The sequence below is a fragment of the Syngnathus leptorhynchus genome, chromosome 6, assembly GCF_054491065.1.
Source record: "Syngnathus leptorhynchus isolate UIUO chromosome 6, UIUO_Slep, whole genome shotgun sequence".
Lineage (NCBI taxonomy): Eukaryota > Metazoa > Chordata > Actinopteri > Syngnathiformes > Syngnathidae > Syngnathus > Syngnathus leptorhynchus.
In genome coordinates this window covers 9,643,682-9,668,640 of record NC_141200.1, presented here as the reverse complement: position 1 = coordinate 9,668,640, position 24,959 = coordinate 9,643,682, and the positions used below count along the sequence as shown (strand labels likewise).

Below are 24,959 nucleotides of genomic sequence, written 5' to 3'. Positions count from 1 at the left end.
CCCCCCTTGCCTGGCTCTCACTGCCTTGTGTGTTGCGATCGGCCTGCCTACTTGTCTGCCTTGCGCCTGCCCTGCCGGGAGTTAGAGGGGGAGAAACCTTCCAGGGAGAGCGAGAAGAGGGGGGAGGTATTTGCGTGTGTCTTTACTCTGAACCACTTAAACCGGACACACGCTCCAATTCAATCCGACTTTATAGCCTCCTTATGCGGCTTTTGGGCACTGCTTTTCTACGCGGTGCTACGAATGATGCACCGCTACTGAAAACTTACGTGATTCTATTAGATATTTTTATTTTTTTCTGAGTTCCCTGCAGTAGCAAGAGGCTGCCCTTGGCGTTGTGCGGATCTATTGGTTGGAATCGGATTGCGCATCGCCAGAAGGAAGATTATCAATGAAGTGAGCGTTTTCTCCTGGGAACTTAATCATTCTGTTGTGCGCCCCTTCTTCGTCCAGTTTGGGATGAGTCCCCTTTTGTAACCCCCCCCCGCCTGTTGACAAGCAGTTTAAAAAACATACACACATTGGTTCACCAGCAAGCGGACGTAAGATGTCTTCGCCGAGGTTTAAAAAGGATAAAGAAATCATCGCGGACTACGAAAGTCAAGTGAAAGGTAATCGGATTGAATTTTTGGAATATTTCGGTTTATAACGCGCTTTTATTGGGAGGGCTGGAATTTTTTTCAGCCAAGCTGAAAGTCATCAGTGAGGCGTGAGCTCGTGATTTAAAAAGTTTGGAATGCATGACCTCCAGCAGTGCTTTAGTCAGAGATATGACCACGACTAGCCGGTGTGACTTTTACGTAAGCATTTAGAAATAGAGAAAGCTACATGAACAAAAGTTTTGGAGAGATCTAATTGCACCCCCCCCCCCCCCCCCCTTCATACTATTTTCAAGTTTTAATCCTAGTACTCTTGTTTATACAGTCTCGTACTATATTCAGCCTAAAAAGTCGGTTTAGGTCGTATTATCATTGTACACCGAGAAAAAGCACATGCTGAGACGGAACACCTGTATGAAGATCCGTTGTAATGCTTAGGGGCACTTGAAGTTGGTGCTTCTTTGTTTATTCCTGCATGCTGCACACATCCCAGATGCATACCACAGCATGTTTTAGGAATCGTGTGTGCAAGGATGCTGTTAGTAGGTATGACTTATTGTCAAATACAAATAGACTGTCACAGGAAAGACGGATTGGGTTGCTCCAGGGTAGCCATGGGGATTTGGCTTTCAGCCAACCAGCTCTGTTTATCCCAGCCTGTTTCATGCCACCCCTTACAGTGGAATACAATCCCGTGTGGGTCACTGGATAGACTACCATTTGTTAGAACTGTACTTCAAAACAATTTTAACCACAGGAAATGGTGGACAGAGACATAATCTGTTCGAGGGTAAAACTAAAACCGCTATACAATCTTTATTAAATGTACAGGCATTGATGCCATCGCATCATAGAAATGTCAATCCAGTGATTTTTAACAATCTTTATGTACTCATTTGCTTGACACTACTTGTTGAGGCAGGTCAGCTCTCTGTAATTAATGCCATCTCACATGATCTGATACTAATCCTATGATACTCACTTTGGTCTCGTGTGATATTTTCAGTATGTCTTTTGGTGTTGCAGGGGGAAAAAGCCAGAGGAAAAAGCAAACAAATATTCTGAATTATTTCTTTGATGATTGTTGAACTGAGATCTTAATCTGTATGATGATGTCTTGCATAACACCATGTGAATTCTGCCCTATTTAACAATTGTATGACTTCTAGTTGTGTGTGATATTATTTTGGTATGGATCCAATACCAATTCCATTCCATTTTTATTATTGAACTGTTAAAAGTAATAATTGGAACAAATATTATTGGTTAAGAAATTCTGCCTTTTACCCACAAATTACCAAAGTTCAGAAACTATGATGCAAAAATTTAATAAAATGTATCCCTTCGATTTTTATGCATTTTATATCTGCTTAAGGAGTTCAAGTTGTTCAAGGTGAGCCACTCTGTGCATAAAAAAACAAGAGCAAAACTGAAGCTTCGATATTGATCCTTTCGCGCTAGTATTAATCTGATATTTATACTAACTTAATGTCGATATGATCAATATTTTGATTGATTTCACCACTAATGACTTCAGGGGGCATTGGACTACAAAAGTTCCACAGTGCTATTCACTTCCCTCTATGGAGCAACCGAGGGGGGAGGTTGTTGGCATCTTAAATCAGCCAGCCGTGCTGCTTGAAGAGTTTGCATGTGCTGGCCAAAAGAATCCCATTTGCAAAAAAATGTTGAGACTTTCCTTCTCCTCCTGATGACTAAGGCCTGTAACAGGGCATGATACATAGTCATAAGAGACACAGCTCGAGAAATGATGATGAGAAACTTCCCATATGTCAAGTGACATAAATGCGCTGCTCAGAAAAGCTTTTGTTAGAGCGAACATAAACTCTTTCTATGAATCCCCTGAGGGGAGTGGGTGAGTAAATGGTTTTGTTTGAGTGATGTTGCAATTCAATTGTGATACCAACCAAGGCTTGGCACCCTTGAGTAATAATTTCAAGGCTAGTAGGTAGGCTATAGTAGTAAACCTTTTACTTTGCAATTAGACTACAATGAGTTGTGTTATTGAGCTCAGCTTTTTATGTTTAAAGATGGACACATTCATCAAGCTTTGATCACAAGCCAACATTTGAAACATTATGTACTTGGAAAACAATGAAGGGCTACGGTTGCGCGTTCGGTGACGCGCTACCTTTGCGCGTTCGGTGACGCGCTACGGTTGCGCGTTCGGTGACGCGCTAAGTTGCGCGTTCGGTGACGCGCTAAGGTTGCGCGTTCGACGGTGCGCTACAGTTGCGCGATCGGACAAAATTAAACTTCCTGCGCACTGAGGTCCACTTAAATTTTGGAAAGTACATCAGGACTTTTAAAATATTTTCTCAATTTCAGCGGCCGCTCTGTCACAATAATGCGACCAGCGCGGTGCAGTTGAGCGGTCGGTGACGCGCTACGGTTGCGCGTTCGGCGGTGCGCTGCAGTTGCGCGATCGGACAGAAATGCGCAAATGAAAAAAATGAAAAAAGGTGGGCTTTTTTTCTTGGAACGGATTAATTTTTTTCCACTATTTGTAATGGGAAAACATGATTCATAATTCAAACGATTCACTTCTCGAACAGCCTTCTGGAACAGATTGTGTTTGAAAACCGAGGCTCCACTGTATTACATTTTACGCCGATATAGCATTCCAATCGAGGCCGATGTTTGGACAATGTATGTTCTCGAACTCACAGAACTTTCCACTTTTCAAGTATAAGCTTTTTTTTTCCTGCGTCTTGCTTATTTCATAAAGTTTTTGGAATTGCTGATGTTGGCTGTACACAAGCAGCTAACGTTTAAACTTGATCAGCAATTGGCAGATAAACCTAGTCACTGATTAACCGAACATTGTTTCATTTAGTGCAACCATAACCAAGTGAGATCTGTGTCTAAATTCATGTTTCCTTAGCTTTTTGTTCGGTTTTAGATCAAGAGCCAAAACATTGAACATGTTGAAATTGTGTACCTGCTTATGAAACAATAGCTTTCGGCATTTCAATCTGTGACATAATACAAATTGACGCACAGGCACATTTTGTTCAGGAATCTCTGCCCTAAAGGTCATAAGGTTAGTTCGTTGGAGCAAGACTCAATAACTCTCATGCTGCGACGGGTTAAATGCATCCTATCTATTTCATGCGCACAGTTTTATTTCGTTTTCAGGGGTTGTCTCAGTTCATGTATTTGGATCTAGCGCTAGTGACTCAGACAGTTACAAGGATTGACATGAAGTATTCTGTTTTCATAAGACCCTGGATTTTGTCGCAGCACAAAGTTTTATGTCTTGCAGTGACATTACGTCGCATGCCTTCTGCAGTGGAGCTGGATAACCAGCGGACTCAGTGTGTTGCTTGCTCAAGATGTTGAAAACAAGTAACCGAGAAAACAACTCTCTCTTGCACATAGTTTTAACTTCACAATGATTATTATTGGTTTAAGCCACAACTCCATTAGCCGTATAAAAATTGGATGCACTATATATATATATATATATATATATATATTTTGTCCTTAATACCTCGCCAAGGTATCCGTTCAGAACTCTGTATTGGGAAATCCTACATGTTCTGTAAAATCTCACGAATAACACGTATCTCATACACGTCATTTACGTAGCGTGCTGTAATTAAAAGTACAACATTTAAGAGACTTTAGTTGCAGAGTTAGAGATTTAAAAGCAAAGTGTAACAGTTCAACTATCAACAAAAAATAATCTGTTGTCAAAGTATTTATTATGTATTTTTCAGTGTCTTTTAATGGACCGGGTTCATTTTCTTTGCTCATTTCTGAGTGCACTTCCAATATAGTATTCAGAAGCTGTTATTTTTGTTTGAACCGGATGCAATATTGTGTTACCTTAAAGCCAGCAGCATTATTCATATTCATATTACTTTCAATTGTTAATCGGTTGATTTTGAGTCATCTGAATAGTGCAGTGACATTAAAAGTGCAGGCCTGTTGCTATCGATACGTTTAACAGGACAACGCAGCTATTGGCATGTTTCCAAATGCAGGATTTGATGTCAAATGCTCATTGTCTTGAGGTCATGACTTCATGGCGGCACGCATTGAGCTTCTGACAGGGGTACACCCCCCACACCATCATGAAGGCTGCCCTCTTTGACCTGCTTTCGTTACTGTCAAAATTGGAGCCAATGGATCTGCAAACTCACTTCCAAAGAGGTGTGAAAAACAAAGTCACAATTAGAAAAAGCACTGATTTACAGTTTATTTTCTTGTAACCCAGCAGAAAAGCTTTATTGCCACTTTGCCAAACAAAAACTGTTGGTTGTTCACAAATAATGTTTTATTTGTGCGCAGTCATCCATAGTTGATTAAATATGGAAAGTTATCTTCAGGTAAACAATTTATTCCAAAGTTGAAGTTAAAATCCAGTACGCTTGTACTTGTGTGTGGTCCTATTTTATTTCTCCAGTGCTTGGCCCTCAAATAAATGAAGCTTCTGTCATGTCACACCAAATATCAAGCGCACGTTACTTTCTGTTTAAATAACAGGGCCACAGAATGCTACACACATAAGACAAAAGTGGTTTACTATCCTAACAACCTCCAAGAGGTTTTGATGGTGCTTAGAGTGAGGTGGAGTAATGGAATCTTGACACGTCTTGGAGCACTTCTTCAGAAGAACCCGCATGCCTCTCGCACACATAACCATCTGTTTTCACCTTTCCAGTGTCTTAAATTCTGTGTGTGTGTGTGTGTGTGTGTGTGTGTGTGTGTGTGTGTGTGTGTGTGTGTGTGTGTGTGTGTGTGTGTGTGTGTGTGTGTATCCCCAGTTTGTGGTATGAAATTGGGTGTGGCATTTCTGTGTGCACTGGTGGTTAAATGATGCTATTGATGGCTACCTCTGTGGCCACACATCCTTTTTGCAGCTTTAATCAACTCTGCCCAACACAACCAAAACATCACTTTCCCCGCTGTCCCCCGGACATATGTAGTTGCAACTCTCCCAAAAAGAGTAAAACATGGGTGCTTCGAAAGTTGACACAGAGGTTGTGCAACAGCACCACGAAAGCACACTCTCCATCATGCAGCTTGCTTTTTTAACACAATACTCTTGCATGTTATGCTATAATTAATTTACGGTATGTTATAAAGGGATTAGAAATTCTGTTCTTGTCGTTGTTATTTACGCTTAACTACTCAATTTCAACAGCGGAAATGCACTATTTGAGTCGTCTTTTTTGGAAACTGACAAATGATTCGTCGGTCAAAACCACTGTGGTGCGACGTTTATACTTGAATAAATGTTGTCCATTCTGGCAGGCACTGGCCTTTGAAAATAGATTTGTATATTTGTCATGTTTTGCTGGACGGCGCCTCCTAGTCTCGCTACTGCTTTGTGTCAAGCCTTAAAGTGGGATCCCGACTCGTGTGGTAATGAGAAGGATGTGATTGAGTGTAACCCTCCATTAGCTAATAGAAAGTACAACCGTGATAATAGAATTGGAGCAGACTTTGAAAGTGAACGGAAGAATTCAAATGAGGAGAGAAATTAACAGAACAGGGAGGGTCTAACTAAGCAGGATTTCGAGAGATTTTTTCTGGATACGGACAACTTTAATTCCTTTGAATGGCTGCTGGACTCCAAGCAGATGGAGAGACAGGAAGGCAGAGAGACACACTTTGACCATCAGGCCATGCTGCTGCCTGCCACCTAGTAGGACTGGATTAGTAGCAATGAGATTGGGGGAAGGGGATGAGGCGCTATGAGGTCACTGTGAGACTAAGGCAGAAGTCATAAGAGCTGACTTATTTTAATCTTCATCTGTGTTCATCAGATTCATCTGCTTCATGTAAGATGTCCCATGTTAGTTAGATGAGCAGAAATCTGCCACTAGCACAATTTCTGGCTGCTTCCTTTTCCAAAGTTCACATTAACACGACAACGTTTTTTGCAATAGTTATCACAATATTTGTGTTGAATTTCTATTTCCTGGATCACACCATGGGAAACAGTTTGGAATGTGGATGACTTTCCCCCCCCCCTAATTTAATTTGATGAAAGTAGTCTGACACATTTGCACACTCACACTGGGCATATTAGAATCATCTTTATTTGTCTTGTACACACGTAAATGAAATTTGACCAAATGACAGTAGTGGAGACTCCAAACACACAGTTGAGTCCCAAGCCCGGTAAATGCAGAGGGTTGCATCAGAAAGGGCATCCGGTGTAAAGACTGTGCCAAACGCTTCTCATGCGAATCATCTGGACAAAAACGGGTGTTTCATGTGGCGACCCCTTCGGGGAAAAGCCGAAAGGAGCCACCACATCCTTGTTCTAGGCTTCGAGAAAAGAATAAATAATATAACAATTACCTTTTTTCTCCACTTTTGTGTTTGATCGAAGTCATTTATACTCAAAGATACTGTTCTCGTAGGCTTACTGAGTGATTGACGTCATTCACATAGTAACACAAAATAAAGTCTTTAATGTTCACATTATTAACTAAATTCACAACTGTGGGCGCTTATCTGATCCAGGAATATTACTTTCCAACATTTCCATTACATCGGGTTGGCTTGAGCGCAATTTAGAGAAAGAGATAATTATTTCCCAGGCAATTGCTCCTTCACTACGTCATCATCTTACTCCCATCCATCCCTAAACTTGCGTGAGTGTTTAATTTACTAATCTTGTGACTTCTAATCGCCCCTCCCCTATTTTCCCTTTCTTCCACCATGATCTCGTGACCTGAGTGAGGTCAGCTTTGTGGCGGCTGCCTTCATAATCAATAAGCAAGGACCACCCTGTGGGGAAGAATCCCATGCTGGCTGGCTGGCTGACAGCAGGCTTTTGTGTGATAAAGAGAAACAATAAAAGTGATTGTGTCATCCACTGGGTATCTTTAATATCGATTTATTACTGCTTTAATCCAGGGGTTACCCCTTTACCTAAAAATCTTTGCTCAGCTTTCTCTGAATTTCCAAGACAAAATCAAGGCTCCAGGAGAGAGAGGATGAAAGTGGCATACATAAGGCCCGGTGTCCTGTTGTCCTTTATTTATGCTTCACATACTACCTTTGTTTTTTTTAAGTTTCCAGTTATGGATACATGGTTATGGGATGCTAGCAAAGAGAAATAAAGAGAAAATAGTAAAGTTTTTGGAATTGGATCTGTCAAGCATATACCACTGCTCCAGTTTCCACCAGTCATAAATGCTTGATGAGAATTTGAGTTCTGAGGTTTCTCTTCCCTGTCTAAGTCTGTAAATTCCAACTTTTTTTTCCCTGCGACAAGCTACCAAAATGTTAATACATATTGGTGGCAGAGATTTTATTTTCATTGCGATGTATTACTCTCTCAAGTCGGCATTAATCACAGGCTTGTGTAAAATGTGTATTTTGCATTTCTGAAGAGTTTCCATTTTCATCCCTCTTGTACAATGCTGGTCAGCTGTTTCCATGAGTAGCAATCTTTTTCTGTCTTTGGGCCTCAACTCATTTCCAGTAGCATTTTTGCAATAGATGAGGAGAAGGAATAACATTAAAAGGGCTAGATATGTATAAAATTATACATAAAATAAAACCCCGAACCCAAGTACCTTCTCCATGTAAGGCACTAACTAATACAGTATATCTTCTTAGTCATCACCATCAGTGTACGTACATTTGCTCAGAGGACTTGGCAGCTTGCTCACGTCCACTGTGGAGTGTGGACATACCTCATCTAGTTCTCTCTTTAATCAGGCCACGTCGAAGACTCCGCCATCTCCCTGGGGGCTCATGTGTTAGCGGAGTATCCAAGTGTATGATGCACAGCAACCTGGCCGAGTTTGCACCACATGCACAACTGCGTTGGTCTCACACACAGTCACGAAAGATTCTCTTAGCTCTGTTGAAGACAGAAAAGGCCAAAGACCTAGTCTTGCTCACCGCAGTGTAGCGAGACAAAGAGCATTGAAAGCTGATCTGCCTGTTCTTTTTCGTCTTTTCTTTCTCTCCTCTCTTTATCCATTGGTCTGAACAGCTGCCCCTCAAGTCGATGACATTCTCTAGCTGTGCCTCAGTCCTTCATGCGGTAATCCTAAAGCATTGACTGGATTTGTGTGCTGCTATGGTCTATGAGAATAACTGGCATTGCTTTCACCTGTCCAGTCTTGTAGAGATGCTCATGTTTTAAGAATTACAAAGGACTTCAATGCTTTGACAAACATTTTTTGAGTAGAAGGCATGGCATCTCTTTGTCTGAGCGTCATCTCTCAAGTTGGCTCCGGTATTCAGAAAATTGGAAATGATTGCCCGTTAAAGGCACCCTGAGGGTAGGTAGGAGGGGAAAACAGTGCTTAACTCTGTCACTTCCTCCATAGTGACATACTATAATTATGTGGAAGTTCAGCCTTTGAGACGACTCCTTGTTCTCTCATCTTCTCTTTCTCTTTAGTAGTTTGTGACGGAGCTGATCATTCAGCCCCTTTTGTGGCCTCCGGTTCCCCCTGAGAAAAGAAGTCGTCATTGTGGACATTCCCCAAAGCTTAGCTTGTGAAAAATCAATCACTGCTGGCCTGTTCCTTGAAGGGGACAGGTTGAGCTGTCTACCGGTCGGTACACATGCGGTGGGGGTCAGTCAGTCTGAAACATGAGCAAGGACAAAAATGTGGGTTGCTTTACGTTAGCTTGCTGTTTGGTCTTCAAAATCAATGCCTGGTGAGGAAAAGCCTATTAAAGTTTACTGCATGAACGCTAGATAAAATATTGGTCCTTCTTTCTTGTTTGCATGGTTATCGATATGACATACACATGCATTCATCCTAGCAGATTTTTTTGTGAGCAGGGATTTCTTGAAGATTGGGAGGGAGAAATGGAATATGCATTTGGATCCATGACTCACTTTCTAGCATCAAATTCAGCTGCACTGCAGCAGCCTCTCACGACCAAGACTGCCTCATTATTATGCCGTCATGGTGCAGTTTTGCCTCTACAGATGTTGTTGCGTCATACTCGGGTGCAAATTGGCTCCCCAGTTTTAAAATCGCATATGAGACTTATTTAACAACTTGATCTTTGTTTGATGAGAGTAATTTTTAGGTCAGTGTTTCCCAACTTTTGTTGATCAAAGATACACGCATGATTTGACATTCTCACCGTCGACCATCAAACAAAAATATCACAAAAAGCATGAACAACAAAACAGCCGTATAGATTATAAGGATCTTGTCTTAATTTGGTCACTAATGCACTAACTGTGAAATCTTGGAAGATAATTTACTTTCTCTGTCAGCCACCATACTCCACAGATATAAAAAAAAAGTGTATTTTTGAACAATTAAAATAATATAAAAAAAATATCAATCTCAACAGCAGTAATAATAAATAAAACAATGCTGTGAACACACCTTGTGTTTACTCTTTCCCTTTTAACTTAGATGAAGACTTTCAACAGGCTCACTTTCATTTGAAAAAAACACTGTGATTGCTGCCTTTCAGGTGAAAGGAGATATTTCATTTTACTCAGCCATCACAGTTATTATTGTAGGTGTTGTGTTGGATGCACACATTTTGTGAACAGAGCCCAAGTCTGTTTTATTTATATATTTAAGATATTTTTATAGATATTTTATATATTTAAGATGTATTGTTTCATTTCATTTATTGTGATGGACTGCTGGCATGAGGGGGCAGTGTCCGAGGCTGTAATGTTATTCATGTTATTCCTGAGGGTACTTAGTGTAAAGGATTGTAATTCTACACTTGCACAAGATAGATTACACATTCACGGGTAGCGTTTCTGCTGTCTAATAATCAAAGATGCAAAGTCAATAGGCTTCAGTAGCAGTGAATGTGATATAATATGATGTGCCAATATGTATGTCAAATGACGGCGCTCTGTGAGTGATGGTGAGTTCCAAAAATCTACTTTTTATTCCGCATATTAATTTGTAACAGACAGCATGTATCAGATTGGAATAAACATACTTGTTTGACAAATATTCTTGATTTGGCTTGTACTTATGTACATTGCATCCCTTCGATTTGTGAAATAATTAATTTACGATAAAATAATTTAAAGTTAGTCTGACAATAATAACCCAATCATTCCCTTTCGGTAGCTTCCTCTTCCTTTCTTAAAGCATGCTTGCATTAAGTACGTGGCCTTGCTTCTAAAATTACAGGCCTGGTCTTGAATAGTAGGGTTGTTCCTCCCAGAGCCCTTTTGCTCCTCTGCTGGTTTAACCCCATCAAAGGCCCAGAAACCACACATCCTGTAAGGCACTGTTTTTTGTGGCGAGGTAATGGGAGGGGTATAGCAAGCGGTGCTCACTGTTGAGACAGAAAACACATGACCAAAGGATTGCTGTTTTTCTTTGCTGTTTAGTTGGTATAGCACAAATAAGAAAGGAAGGCAGATGTCTCCCATCTGTGTTTATGCCCTGAACACATAGTATCAGCTCTCCTGTGCTCTATTGTTGCTCTTTCCTGTAGACTCTTTAAAATACAATCTTACTCCTGATCCAACTAATGAAGTTGTGAAAAAAGTGGTAATCACTTCATTTCTACTAAGTGTTATTCACTCCGAGATCATCGCCTTTATGTCCTAATTGTCTGAACAAACTATTATTGATAACCACTTACACAACAAGTTTGTACAATTTTGCTTTTTCAGGAGAATGTATTCTTAAGTAAGACTGGCCAGGAGAGGAAGTTGCTGGTGGGGCGGGGGAGCCAATAATACGTTTCGATGGTGATGCTGATGAGCTTTAGGGGCCTTCAGAAGCCCGTGATAAACATAAAACCAGGTGAAAATTTCCCATAGACGTAAAGGTCTCCAGATGCATACTGTGTCGGGCATGGCAGGACATTGCAGCATTTTTAAATGAAGGGCCATCAATATTGCCTGGGCCCCAGTAAGTTCAAAGTCCAGGTGTACTCTTGGTGAGGTCTTATTTTGCTCTTCCTCTTCATCTTAGTGCTATTATATCATAAACAAATCATCCTCAACTTAATTGGTTTCCCCTAAGGGGTAGTTTGTATTCCTTGAGTTGAAAGTTTGTTGGTTTTGATGAAGATGTTTCTTGAGTGATACCCGGTTTAAAAGTATTTATCTAATCACCGAAGGGTTTTTGCGCTATTTGTTACCCAAAACAACCATTCAAACTCCAAGTCCAATGCTTGTACAGTCAAGTCTTTCGCCCGAGGTCAGCTTTGTTGAGAATAACACGCTGCCTTGACATTTGAGCTTGAGTTGCCTTTATCTCTCTCTCAGCACTTAATTTCTCCAACCTATAGTACAAAGGTGGGACAGCTGTTGGCTTTTTTTTTTTTTTTTATCTTCAGTCTTTTTTTTTTCTTCAACATATAGGCAGACAATCTGATGGTGGAAAACATGAAACTAGTGTCCAGATCAAACAGATCCTCTCAGTTTACTCTGTTTATTGACAGCTGAACAAACAGCTCCTTTGTTTGAGTGTACTTACATGTGTCAGTGTTCAACTGCTTACTGCTCTTTAGTTTGGATGAAAATTTATAGACCTTAGTTATGCCATTAGTGGTTGACCTCTCCTCTGTGGTGATGTGTTTTCAGCTCATAAGCCATCATAGATCCAATTTGCAGCTTGGATTTTAAATTTGGGTTGCAATTTCACTTTTATTCATTTTTCTATTTGTGAGAATGGCATTATATGTACATGTTAATCATTTCCTAGCTTTCCATTTGTTCTCACTTTAAGATCATGCTGGGTTTGAACTGTAAGTGCATGATTCAGGCCTTTTAGTTGTCTGTCTCTGTCGGATAAAATCTTGAATGCATTATGTACCATCATTCTGACTCCTTTCATTATTTTTGCTCTCATTCTAATATGGCAGTGAAAACCAAAAATCTGCATCATGGAAACTTGGTGGATCATACTAGGACCATACTTTCCGTGTGATCTTTAAATTTTTATCGATAGCCGTGAGCATCCTCATGTGACACAGAGTCTCAGGATCACTGTAGCCTGCTTTCATTGAGAACTTTCCCTGTGGTTTTAGAAGCCACGAGCACATCAGTCACGTGTCTTAATGGCTTTAGGACAACCACATCTTTAATAATTGATAATTTAGAGAAATGCTTACAAAGTAGATGTTAGTGTTGCATAACCTCTGTCTTTTTCCATCTACTAGTTCAGGTACTGCTGTACTGTACAGAAACACTGCAAATGGAAGCCAATATTTGATGTGGTGGCAACATGTCCCAGATAGTTTCTGTGGGAGACTAATGAACAAAACCTGTAAAAACTTTCTAGTCTTTTCATAATGCATTCTAAAATTTGCAAGCAAGTAACCTTTTGGAAATTGCTGCAGTGGAACAATGAGCACATTAATGAGGTTCCAGAAAAGGTAAAAAAAAAAAAAAAAATGCTGTGTCTGTCACTCCAACAGTCAGCGAACTTTGAAAGTTTCTAAAGCCCTGCTTCTCTAGAGCATCAATCTCGCTTACAAGGCAGTTTCTTTGACAATAGAACTGGCCTAGATGCTATTTTGACCATATCTGCCCCGATGACAATGGCAATGGGAATTATGTGATGTGGAATATTTGGATATCACCCAGGATAGAAACAAAGAGGCTATAGTCTAAACTGATCTCCACAGAGACCAAACGGTGCTCTTTCATTGTCTGTTTCGACACTGTGTGTTCTTTGGGGGCACACAGACTGTAACGCCATCAGTCAGCTGGATTTGTTGCTGACCGTTTTATGGCCCTTTTTATTCTTGCAAGTCACTATTGTCTTCTGTCAACATGACAACAATGTCACATCATGAAACATCATCAATTTTGTGTTGATAATTATTTTTGATGGATAATACGTATTTGATGTTGATAGGTGTCATGTACTGTAGAGGCTTTTGTCCACGCTTTGTTTAGGTGCTCTTATCACTGTTATCTCTTCTCAGCAGTCTTGTTTGAAAGGATTCGTACCAGGCTTTCATGTCCTACCCCGACCATGCTGTCCATACGCAAATCCCCCATCACACACTTTAGGCCTTTGGACACATTTTAGACTACAAAGGATGAAATTGATGGATGGATTGACTTCAGAACTATAGCTATTGCAGTCTTGCATACAGCATGTTAAAATCAGTTTGTCTGCCTACTACTATGTATACAATAACTATTTGTCATTTATTGTCATTTATATTGTTAAAACTACGTGGAGTAGTAGCTGGTCAGTTGAGGTTCCAAGCTCGACAAACCAATCCGTATGTGATGTAAGCCAGTGTTTTTACGTTTTGGTCTATCAAATTTTAAAACACTGAAGACAAACCACACATTTCCACTTTTTTTTGTCTTTATCAGAGATCCGGTCCCAGTTAGTTGAGCAGCAGAAATGCATGGACCAGCAGACAGACATGAGGGTCCAGCTGCTGCAGGACCTTCAGGATTTCTTCCGGAAGAAGGCAGAGATTGAGATGGAATACTCCAGAAACCTTGAGAAACTGGCTGAACGCTTTATGGCCAAGACTCGCAGCACAAAGGACCACCAACAGTACAAGTGAGTTCACTAAGTCTTTGTGCGTGCGTGCGTGCGTGCGTGCGTGTGTGTGTTAGAGTCTTTGTTCAGTTTATGGTGTCACGCGGTCTGTGTGTTGTGTGGTGTGTGTGTGTGTGTGTGTGTGTGTGTGTGTCTTAGTGTATGTGTGTTAGTATATGTGTGTGTGTGTGTGTGTGTGTGTGTGTGTGTGTGTGTGTGTGTGTGTGTGTGTGTGTGTGTGTGTGTGTGTGTGTGTGTGTGTGTGTCGCTTTGAGGTCATTCCTTTGGTTTAAAAAACAATGAATCTGCCACAAACTTAGGTACAGCACACGTCCACGAGCGCGGTGTTAGCTTTGCTTTACAAAGACAAAGAACATAAACAGTGCTCAGCTTTATTGTTGCTCATGAATTTTCAATATAATAATCATATATATTATTACACATACAATGCTGTGGAAATGTTTTGGTCCCTTCTCAAAGTTTTTTTGTTTTTTTTGTTTGTTGCATGGTTTCCCCAATTTCATGTTTAAGATCCTCAAATAAATATCCTGTAATTCTACTAAAATAATTACTATAACATTCCAGGTTATAAAAAGACTGACTCAGAAATAATGTTTGGAACTTTTGGCTGCACAAAATAATTCTGAAGGCGCTAACTGGCACCATTGGTCTGCTTTTATTTTAGCAACGTCTATTTCGTGTCCTCCCTCTCTCGACCCAGTTTGTACTGATGAGGTGCACTAAAAAAAAGGCAAACATTAGCATATTGTTTGTACTAGTCGAGGGGATAAAAATAAAACGTATACTTTTTCTTCCATACTCTGTATAGACTTTGCTAGCTGTAGGAAGATTCAATGGCTCAACCAGCTGTTGGACTGTTTACCAGTTAATGGACTGGATGCATGAAGGTCTGTAGTTTACATTGCATGGTGTATGGTCACAGGAGCATATTTCTTAAACAAATAGAATACGTTTAAATTGCATTAAAACCCTCTTGTGTGCTTTAAAGCCAGAGGCCTATATTTGTGTGTCCATATAAACACGGTGCACACAGTGAAGCCTTTGTGTTCACATTCTGTGGCGTGTTTTTGTTGGACAGATTTGTCTGTGGTGTGAAAAATGACTTTTCACTCGGCCTGTAGCCTTGAGTCACTTCATATGGTAGGTCAGCTTGGCAGAGCAGCAAAATGTTAAAATAGCATCACAATGACCAGCTATAGAATTCTCTGTAATTAGTCTAGACAAGCAACATTCATTCTGGAGGGAACCCCTGCTGTTTTTTTCAGTGAAGCTGCAATTCTGAATTTGAAATGACATATTTTGACTCAAAACAGCATCAATATGCAGCGTATATTTTTCCTTTGCTGCCCTCATACCATACTTCACATACAAACTAATTCCTCTAACACTTTTCCCCCCCCACTCGTTTTATGTCAAATTACAGTGGAGCCTCGGTTTTCGAACGTCCCGGTTCTCAAACAATATCAATAATCGTGCCTCCAAAGGAAGCAAGTGGGAGCAGTAAAGCCATCCTAAAACACAAAGACGCTCCTAAAGCAATGCGACAGTGAGCGCCCGGCGACCAGCGCGGTGCAGTTGCGCGGTCGGTGACGCGCTACGGTTGCGCTTTCGGCGCTGCGCTGCAGTTGCGCGATCGGACATAATTAAACTTCCTGCGCACTGAGGTCCCCTTAAATTTTAGAAAGTACATCAGGACTTTAAAAATCTTTTCTAAATTTCAGCGACCGTTCTGTCACAATAATGCGACCAGCGCGGTGCAGTTGCGCGGTCGGCGGCGCGCTAAGGTTGCGCGTTCGGCGGCGCGCTAAGGTTGCGCGTTCGGCGGTGCGCTGCAGTTGCAGTTGTAAAAAAGTTCCACCGTGGCTCTTAAATGACTGATATTATCGGTCCGCTATGAGAGGACTTCACTATTTTACCTCTTGACAAAGTCTCACATTTCAATATCCTGCACAGTGACATGGCAATCCTTCAAAGCGTGCAGCTTTCTGTCATATGGGCATGTTTCTTTTGTTGGCATTTACCCTTCCTAGATTTTGACTATATAAAGGACTAGAACACCCATTCAAACAGTAACAGCACCCAACAATTTGCCATAGTTGTGATTTTCACTCCTTCCATCCTCCAAATGGAGTCTAGTTTATTTAATAATTGCATAGGATGTCCTTATGCTCCCTGTATCTGTTTGTTTGTCTGACCCAGTTCCTGCCTAAGTCAAGGAGGAAATGATGACATAGTGAGATTTTCCTGGTATTATGTTATGTGAGCAACACTGAATTTCTTCATCAAAGAGAATGTTAGTTCTCATATTCATCTGCGCTGTCCATTTTTCCCCGACAGGCAACGTCTGCCTGCACATCTTCAATTTAAATACAATAACATAGCGGGTACCTCAAAATAGAGGGAGATTAAGGACTGTTGTGCTATTCAGAAAGATATGTTTGGAATATGTTGTGATTTACACTGTACCCTTTCTTGTCTGTGGCCATCTGGACATTATATATTGGCACGTGCAAGAGGAAATAGGAATGAATTAATAAACACACAGACACTCTTGCATGCTGTCCTTCCTGCTGAGTGGATGTCTTCCGATGTATAATGTAGTAAGGAGTTATTGTTATTGCTTGTCAACAGAGTGTGTGTAATATTGTCCAGTAGTGTATTTTAACATTTAAACTTTTAGGCCCATTTCCATCTTTAATTCTTCTTCCCTACTTTTTTTTCTAAAATTTACACATGACATGCATGGGGATCCCAGTTAATCATTCTGCCTTGGCTTTTATCAGATGGAATTTACATCCTGTTGCTCCACTTTTATCAATGAATGTTTCATCTTTTTTTTTTCTCAGTTATACTGTACATATATGCAGAAAAGCTTTTCACCTTTGCACCAGATTTGGTGGTTCAAGGCTATGTCACTGGGCAAATTCTATGTTTTTCACCTGTTGTGTTGACAAGTATTGCCTGTCTGTGTAAAGTGCACATGAGGTAAAAGCAGGGGCGATTCTCCATATGGTTCCTGTTGACCGCTCATCCATCCTTAAAATCTCACATGTATTCATACTAATATTCTTCTGTCATAGATTAACTCAGAGGAAGTGCAGGTCAGAGCGTACGCAGGGCTGTAACTGGCTCTGGCCTGGACAATATCCTACCACTTGCAAAGAATAGTAACAAAGGAAGTAGCATAGCACTTTTCGTCTCAGATGATTATCCTTTCTATATGCTGTGACATATCCATGACTACTGTGACAATTGCTACCTACTAATATAGTCTTTAACTTTTGTTTTAGAATACAAATTCTTGTTCCCACCGCCTTCCCACGTTCACACTGCAAGGAGTATTTAAAACACGAGAGCTGCATGAGCTGTGTGTGCCCCAGAAATGTCATGCAACCAAGTGTGTCATGCCTATCAGTGTGGTTCTTGTCGTATATGCTGGACTTTTAGACCCAGAAATGACAGTATCTAGGACAAACACCAAGGGAGCTCGATGACGCATCTCTTACAGGCCCTGATGCTTTTTTGACTTTGGGAAACTTTCGACTACTACTTCACACCTGTGTTCTGATTCAAAACTTCCTTTTCTCACTAGAAAAGACCAGAATCTACTGTCCCCTGTTAACTGTTGGTACCTGCTGCTGAACCAGGTGAGGAGGGAGAGCAAGGACCACGCTACTCTAAGCGACATTTACCTGAACAATGTCATCATGAGGTTCATGCAGATTAGTGAGGACTCCACACGACTACTTAAGAAGGTGAGGTCTATTAAGTGAACTTTTTTGCCTCTTAGGTTTAATGGTACAGAATATAAAATTTAAAATAAACCGAACTACGCAAAACTAATGGGATTTTTTAAAATCAATTAACAATTGTACAGAAGATGGCAACATGTCTGATATATTAAAATTAAAGACTGACATACCCGCATCTTGGTGTTTGAGATTTGCTCTGGGTTTTGGTCCTGGCAGTCTAGTTGCTGTCTGCAACATGATGTGATTTTGTTGGATTTAAACCTCCCCGTCGCTTTTGGGAAAACTTGTTCCTCAAACTATGTTCCACAAGTTGTATTGAGCTGAGGTAGTAGAATTATAGAAATCTTCTGGCACAACATCAACGTACATGTATATAGTTTCCTCACAGTGACATCAAGTATTTTAGTTAAATGAAAGATCTGATATGTATGAGTACTTTATATGAATTATTATTTTGCGAAATGCATCTCTTTTTAAATGTAAGAATGCAGCCTTGGTCTGCCTGATTTCACATCACTTGGTCTTCACCCCACTGCATCAAGACCATAGATAGCCGGCCCTTTGCCGCCTGGCCCACCACAAAGATGACAACTCCCTACTGGATTATGAGTTGGAGTCACATGAACCCACCACAGACCCAAATTACAAAGTGGCTTTGCCTTCGAGGCATGCCTTTGTGTCAGCTTAGCTTGTGTGACTATTTCTATCTCGTCTGTCTGTCTCTCGTTCCATCTTTATTTCCGGCTCTTGCAAGCCATAACCATAAACATTTAACCTCCTTGTTGAGGTAAGGTCCTTTCATTCATGTACACAGTAGAGAAACAGAAAACTGCTACATACTTCCTTTTCCGTGTCACTGATCTTTTATTTACAACCAGAAGTGACAGTCATTTTGGAAATGTTACTGTTTGTTGTTGCCCTTCCGATCTCCACACCTACTGGATAGTATTACAATACTTTTTGAAACTCACAAACATGTTGTATACAATACTGAGCAGATGTTTTAGACACCACAAGCTTGTTAAAGGATCTGTTTTTTACGGCAGTCATAGTCAACATTGGTAGAACATTGAATGATGGTTTTCTCCAGACTTTTTTAAGGAACAACCGATCAGGGCTGGGGTGCAAATACATAATTTAGTTTTGATATGGCATCTGGAATGCCACCACCGCTGTCACTGCCTATCTGGTTCATCATTTCACAGACAAACACAACTGCGGCCACAATTTGTTTTCCGCTTTTGTGGCTGAAGTCTAAGCTCTACTGAGTGACATTCTAGTGATACATGGTCATTATAGCATAGTTGTAATACCATAACCTAAGACCTTTGCATAGTACTTTGGTATTTGAATTTCAAAGGGAATTTCAGTGACATCGTGTCAAAATAATGCACCGTGGTGGGAGGTCTACTAGGTTATAGGAGACCCTAGCCGTTGCTCATCCTCTAATTAACGCCTCAGCAAGCCTTTGAGCCTAACAGTTTTGAAAAGACAGGGGTATTTTTTGTCATCCTACCATCAGACACATCTTTATTACCCTGTGTTCTCAGATGTCATGCTGTATGGGGTAAATCCTCATCATAATAATAATGCACATTTTGTGGTGTGGCACCTGTCCGTCTGTCCACTTCACATTAGTCAAGGAAATGGCTGCTTTTTTAACTTTGTCCCCTTTTACGTATTGAAGTCACGTTCTGTGAGTGCAGCTACCAGCGTTAACCTGTCAAGGGTTCAGATGTTTTTTACATTTTCCGTTGGCAGTGTTGTCTGTTTAACTGTTGTGCATTTATGGCTAAGGTGTGCTATTTGTTTGAAACGTTATATTTCACTTACAAATTAAAATAGGTAACTCTAAGTTACTCAGGCAAATCACACACACATATCAATGGAGTTGGGTTGACCGCTGACAGATAGTCAAATATTGTGTCCAATTAAATGATGGTTGTAAATAGATTTTTCCTTTAATCAAGGCTCATGTCTTTTCGTCCTTTTGTTATGCATAAAAAGTTTAAGTATTATTGATATATATATTTAAATATTCAAATATAAAAGTACATATGAATTACAAGCAGTTTAAATCATTATCTATTATAATATGTAATATTATGTTCATGCTTCCTCATCCATTTTTAGTTTAAAAATGTGCAGTGGCCTTTTGCAAATTTTGCCTCGGATTATCTAAAGTTACAGGCGTTTCAATTTTAGGAAATATAACTATAATTGCACAAGGATGAATCTTCTGTTAAACTGTAAAGGGCAACATTCTGTCAGTCATTTATTTGTGTGTCTGTAGTCTGTCAGTTTTGCTAAGGTTAGTAGCAGTATTGAAATGTTGAATAAGCAATTCGCTCGCTTGTTCTCACACTTTTCCATTTCCTTAAATTGTTTTCCCAGAGCAAGGAAATTGCATTTCAGCTCCAGGAAGACTTAATGAAGGTCCTTAATGAGCTATACACGGTAAGTAGTAATGATTTCCCTTTTTTGTTGCTAATGTGTTTCAAGTGCCTACTGTGTCTTATGCTGCCTCACTAAGAACTACTCATAAACTGTCTCTACTGTTATGCCTCCAAAATGCAACTTATAATTATTACTATATTAAAACAGACTGTAAAATAACATCAATTCACATCAACTAACTAGTTGCCAAATAATGCCATCACTAACAAATACTAATTTGTATCTTTAAAAAAAATTGTATATGTATAGTAGTATATATTTAGATATAGTACATTCAAGTCAATATACAATATCCACAAGTGAGTAACACACTTGTGGATTTGACCTGGTTTAGCCTTGGTTAATGTACACGTGCAGTCGGGTGCACTCGAGTTGGGTAAGCTATTGCGTCAGACATCCAGAGTCCCTATGTCTGCCCCCACTAGTGAAATAACAGGTCTGGTCTGTCTCTAAATGTGTCAATCTAAAAGAAGCTGCAAAATAAACACAGCATTGCCAGATTCTAGACCAGTAAATGAGGAGCACATTGCCCAAGGTCAGTCAACCGTCCCTAAATTAGTATGAGTTGAGCCAAACCCCACCAAAGGCAATGGCTTCCACATCAGGCTTTGCACTGCTCTCTTTATACAGAAATAAGTGATTTAACGAGAAAAAAATGTTTCGATTACAAGTTGGGCCCGTCTGAATCTATGCTAAAACTGAATTTTTGCAAGTGTAGTGCTTGCACAGGTTCTGGGGCTGTTATTTGCTGAAGTCTGTATCATCTCCCAAACTTTGGGACTAAAACTACATTTTTTTATTATTGTATTATTATATACAGTAGTATATATATTATTGTTACATATTATATAAGTGAAATTCCTCAAATAAACACAGCAATTTTGTGTTCTCGCTTTTGCATTTAGTAGATTTACATTGTTTTACTTATTTCGCTTTTTCGCTATTGTATCATTTCAGTATCGCAATAGAGGTATTACGTATGAGCAGGTATCGTGTTAAAGTCAAAATCTTGGGAATGTGACAACACTATAGGTGACTTTGAAACAGACCCCCATGTATATCTCGCTTCCTCTTGAATACCTGCAATTCATGGTCTTCCTTTTTATTGATTGAAGTATTTTTATAATGGATCTTTACTGAGTGAGTGTGAATAATACACACACTAACAATTTCCTAAGGCTGATGATTCAATGCAGTTCTTTAATCACTAGTAACATTATGCATTTCATCACTCTCCACTAAAAACGTCTCTCTAATATTGTTAGTATTCTTTCACACCAGATGGTAGTACCTCTGTGCACATAGGTTTGAATCAAATGCCACGTCATGATGATGACGGAACTGACTCATAGTATAGTAGTTTAACATATTTTGTACAAAGGGTCAGTCCTACAGAAAATACTGTATAAGGAACTATGAGACTATGCACAACTCCCTACATGAGACTTCATTTAGACATTCCATTGTGAAACAATCAAGCATTCACAGTTTTGTTTTGCAACCTTCCTTTTCTCTCTCCAGGTGATGAAGACCTACCACATGTATCACTCAGAGAGCATTAGTGCGGAGAGCAAACTGAAAGAAGCAGAAAAACAAGAGGAGAAGCAGATTGGTAGGGGAGATCCAGTTTTCAGCATCCGCATGGAGGACAAATACCAGAAGCGCAACTCTGTGAAGAAGATTGAGAAGATGAAGGAAAAGGTACATTAGAGCAGACTGCAGGGCTTATTTGTGGAAGTTCTGTTGGAATTCTGTCTTACATGGGGACAAAAGATGTCCATTGGAAAATATTATTTTGAAATCTTTCTAGATTCATGTTGTAGGGAGTCTTAAAATATAGATGACATGGAAGTGTGTATGACAGAGTGCTTTGGTCATTGGATGGTGACTAACAGCTTTCCGTGTGTCTGCTTGAGAGGAAGTGTAGGCTGAAGACTAATAGTTCAGGCGCATTCCGATGTGTTTTACTTCTTCTTTTTGACTCATGTCTGCTTTTATAAAGGTGATGTTTGCCAGACATTCTCTGCCGGATATGCAGAGACATAAAAAGCACAATCGTTTGTCAAAAAGATGCGATTGGGAAAATGGATGAATGGCTAGGTGGACAATTCTTGACATTGCATTGCTCGTTATGCCTCACAAACTCAGTTGTCCAGAGCATCTCATTCTTGCTTCCAATTCTCTCACTAGCGTCAAGCCAAATATTCAGAGAACAAGTTGAAGTCCGTCAAAGCACGAAATGAGTACCTCTTGACACTGGAAGCCACCAACTCTGCTTTTTACAAGTACTACATTCACGATCTGTCAGACCTAATCGATGTAAGTATTACTACATTCTTTTGTCACCATTTGTCTTCTGTTGTAGCTACACTGGTTATCATTACAAACAATTTGCAGTTGTAAAAGTAAGCCTTAAACGTGTCAGGTAAGAGATGTCGGTTATTGCATATAGTATTGGTATCTCTCATTTCTCTTGTTCTCGTTCTCTGTGGTTCAGCAATAATTCACTGCCAACATTATTGACAATTGCTTTAATGTTCAACGTATTGATGTATCTAAAGGTTATACTGCCGCAGAAGGGAATGAAGTGTTTTTTTTTTGGTTTTGTTATCAAGCAGTTGAGATTTTGTATTCCAGACAGCAGTAAAGGAGATGACTCAAGTGTAATCTCTATTCCGGAGCATGCTGTGTGGTGAAATTACCCTTCACTCTGCCTTGCTCACAAGCCTTCAGATCTCTCCAGGATTTGTGTTTGAGAATTTATGTGCAAAGCTGCCTGCATGAGCTACATTTGCGGACTGAGCACATTTCTTTATTACTCAAGACGTTCACAATGTAAAATTGTTTTTATGTGTCTTTGGTCACTTTGGTCATATGTCTAATTATAGACTATTTCAAATATGTTATATCCTGAGCATAATAATGTGCTATAGAGGGGCAAAACAGATGGTAACAATAGTTGTGTCCAAACGTGACCTCCAATTTATCTTTCTCTTTAGTGCTGTGATTTGGGATACCATGCCAGTTTGAATCGAGCCTTGCGGACTTACCTGTCAGCTGAATACAACCTGGAGACGTCCCGCCATGAGGGTCTTGACATCATTGAGAATGCCGTGGACAGCCTGGACCCAAGAAGTGACAGGCAAAGGTTTATGGAGATGTTCCCAACGGCCTTTTGTCCTCCTGCAAAATTTGAGTTTCAGTCTCACATGGGTGATGAGGTGAGTTCAGAAAATGTAAAGTGGGAATGCAGAATAAAACAAGGACCCTTTGTTTTAAAAACAATTGAAAGATCGTGATCCAAAGTAACATTGTCTACAACATTTTGAGAAAATCATTTCTTGATCCAGTATTGGTGATTTAGTCTTAGTTGTGTTATTGTTTCTGACAGCACTGATAAATGCAAAGGGCTACTAATTTGATACACAGTGTTGAAAATAATGATTAAGGAATGTAAGAAATATCAACTTTTCTGTAGCTGTCTGCATCTTTTTTGATTATTCAATGATCCTAGTAAATAATAATAATAATGTCCCACCACTGGTGAGCTACTCAGATGGTTTTTATGGGCACTATGTTGGTGAGCCCTGTTTTAATTGATAATCTGTTTGATTTCACTACCAAATGCAACCGTGGGTAACAATGGGGGGTGGGGGGGAGTGATTATATGCATATTTCTTAGATGTATTATTTGTTTAGGTGTGTCAGATCTCAGTGCAGCCACCAGTGATTGGAGAGCTAATACTGAGGTTCCAGCAGTTGCAGTCACGCCTGTCTACTCTGAAGATTGAAAATGAAGAGGTAAAACAGAATTCATTTTAAGCATCTTCTTTATATTGTGAATCCCTTCAGTAACATTACATGCAGACTAGCTAGATCACAGTCACATGCATCAAGCTGCTCTCCCATGTCTGACTTGCTTTCCGTCTTGCCTCTTCCTTTTTTCTCAGTTTCTTTTCCCTTTCCCCATAAGAGCACTATTCGGAATATTCACAAAAACTAAAGAGTGAGGATTTGTGGGTATTTATATATAAAAAAGTATTTTGTGTATTAGTATTTTGTGCAAAATATATCTGATGGCTCATCGTGTATGATCATATCTCGTTAAAAAATACATTCTGTCCATTAAGTATTCAGCATACTTATTTGCTGCAAGTGGCTATGATGACAAGGCTTATGGCCTTGGATGGTTTAAGTGGATGTCCTGGTGGGTCCAACTAGAAGGACACTGCTGCCTTGTGTTATTATTACCAGATGGCCTCGCTACCCTGGCAATGTGTGCCCGAAACATCCTTGAAAAATGAACGTTAAAAGCATTTTGACGACATCCGAGCATGAACTGTCAAACGTAGCAAGCCTGTCTTCATCCGGCCGGGAAAAGCTTCAGGGCAGCGCTTGACAGAAGTGCAGCTGTTTCCTTTGCTCTTTGACTGCTGTGAAACGGTGAAATCGTTGCTGAATTTACTTTGCATGAGTTGTGGATTTTTGTTTTAGAAGAAGATTCTGGCTCTTATTTCCAGTAAACAAGGTTTTAGGTGTGATACATGCCTCGATAGTTCAAAACTATTTCCCAAGGGCACTGTTCAATTAATTATTCAGTCTGCTTTATCTTCCTTTTATTTGAAATAACATGGTGCGGCAGAAGTCAGGAACACGTCTTT

General features: G+C 40.0%; 1 protein-coding gene and 1 long non-coding RNA gene across 5 annotated transcripts in view; one reads left to right on the top strand and one right to left on the bottom strand.

The window, feature by feature from the left end:
* The first annotated feature begins 103 nt into the window (after positions 1–103).
* srgap1a (SLIT-ROBO Rho GTPase activating protein 1a) overlaps positions 104–24,959 on the top strand; it is a 42,085-nt gene continuing 17,229 nt past the window's right edge. For 3 of the 4 annotated variants that reach the window (XM_085913367.1, XM_085913368.1, XM_085913366.1), the window contains exons 1-8: positions 104–611; positions 13,894–14,089; positions 17,682–17,844; positions 20,236–20,298; positions 21,820–21,999; positions 22,489–22,617; positions 23,298–23,519; positions 23,998–24,099. In XM_085913367.1, coding sequence (XP_085769493.1) covers positions 548–611; positions 13,894–14,089; positions 17,682–17,844; positions 20,236–20,298; positions 21,820–21,999; positions 22,489–22,617; positions 23,298–23,519; positions 23,998–24,099 — 1,119 coding nt within the window. In that variant the 5' untranslated portion in view covers positions 104–547. The remainder of the gene's footprint in view (positions 612–13,893; positions 14,090–17,681; positions 17,845–20,235; positions 20,299–21,819; positions 22,000–22,488; positions 22,618–23,297; positions 23,520–23,997; positions 24,100–24,959) is intronic. The other variant, XM_085913369.1, reaches the window with a different exon arrangement.
* Positions 21,610–24,878, bottom strand: LOC147055878 (uncharacterized). The gene is made up of 3 exons (XR_015066327.1): positions 24,550–24,878; positions 23,349–23,481; positions 21,610–21,967 (listed from the first exon to the last, which is right to left on the bottom strand). It is a non-coding gene; the product is annotated as an uncharacterized LOC147055878 (long non-coding RNA).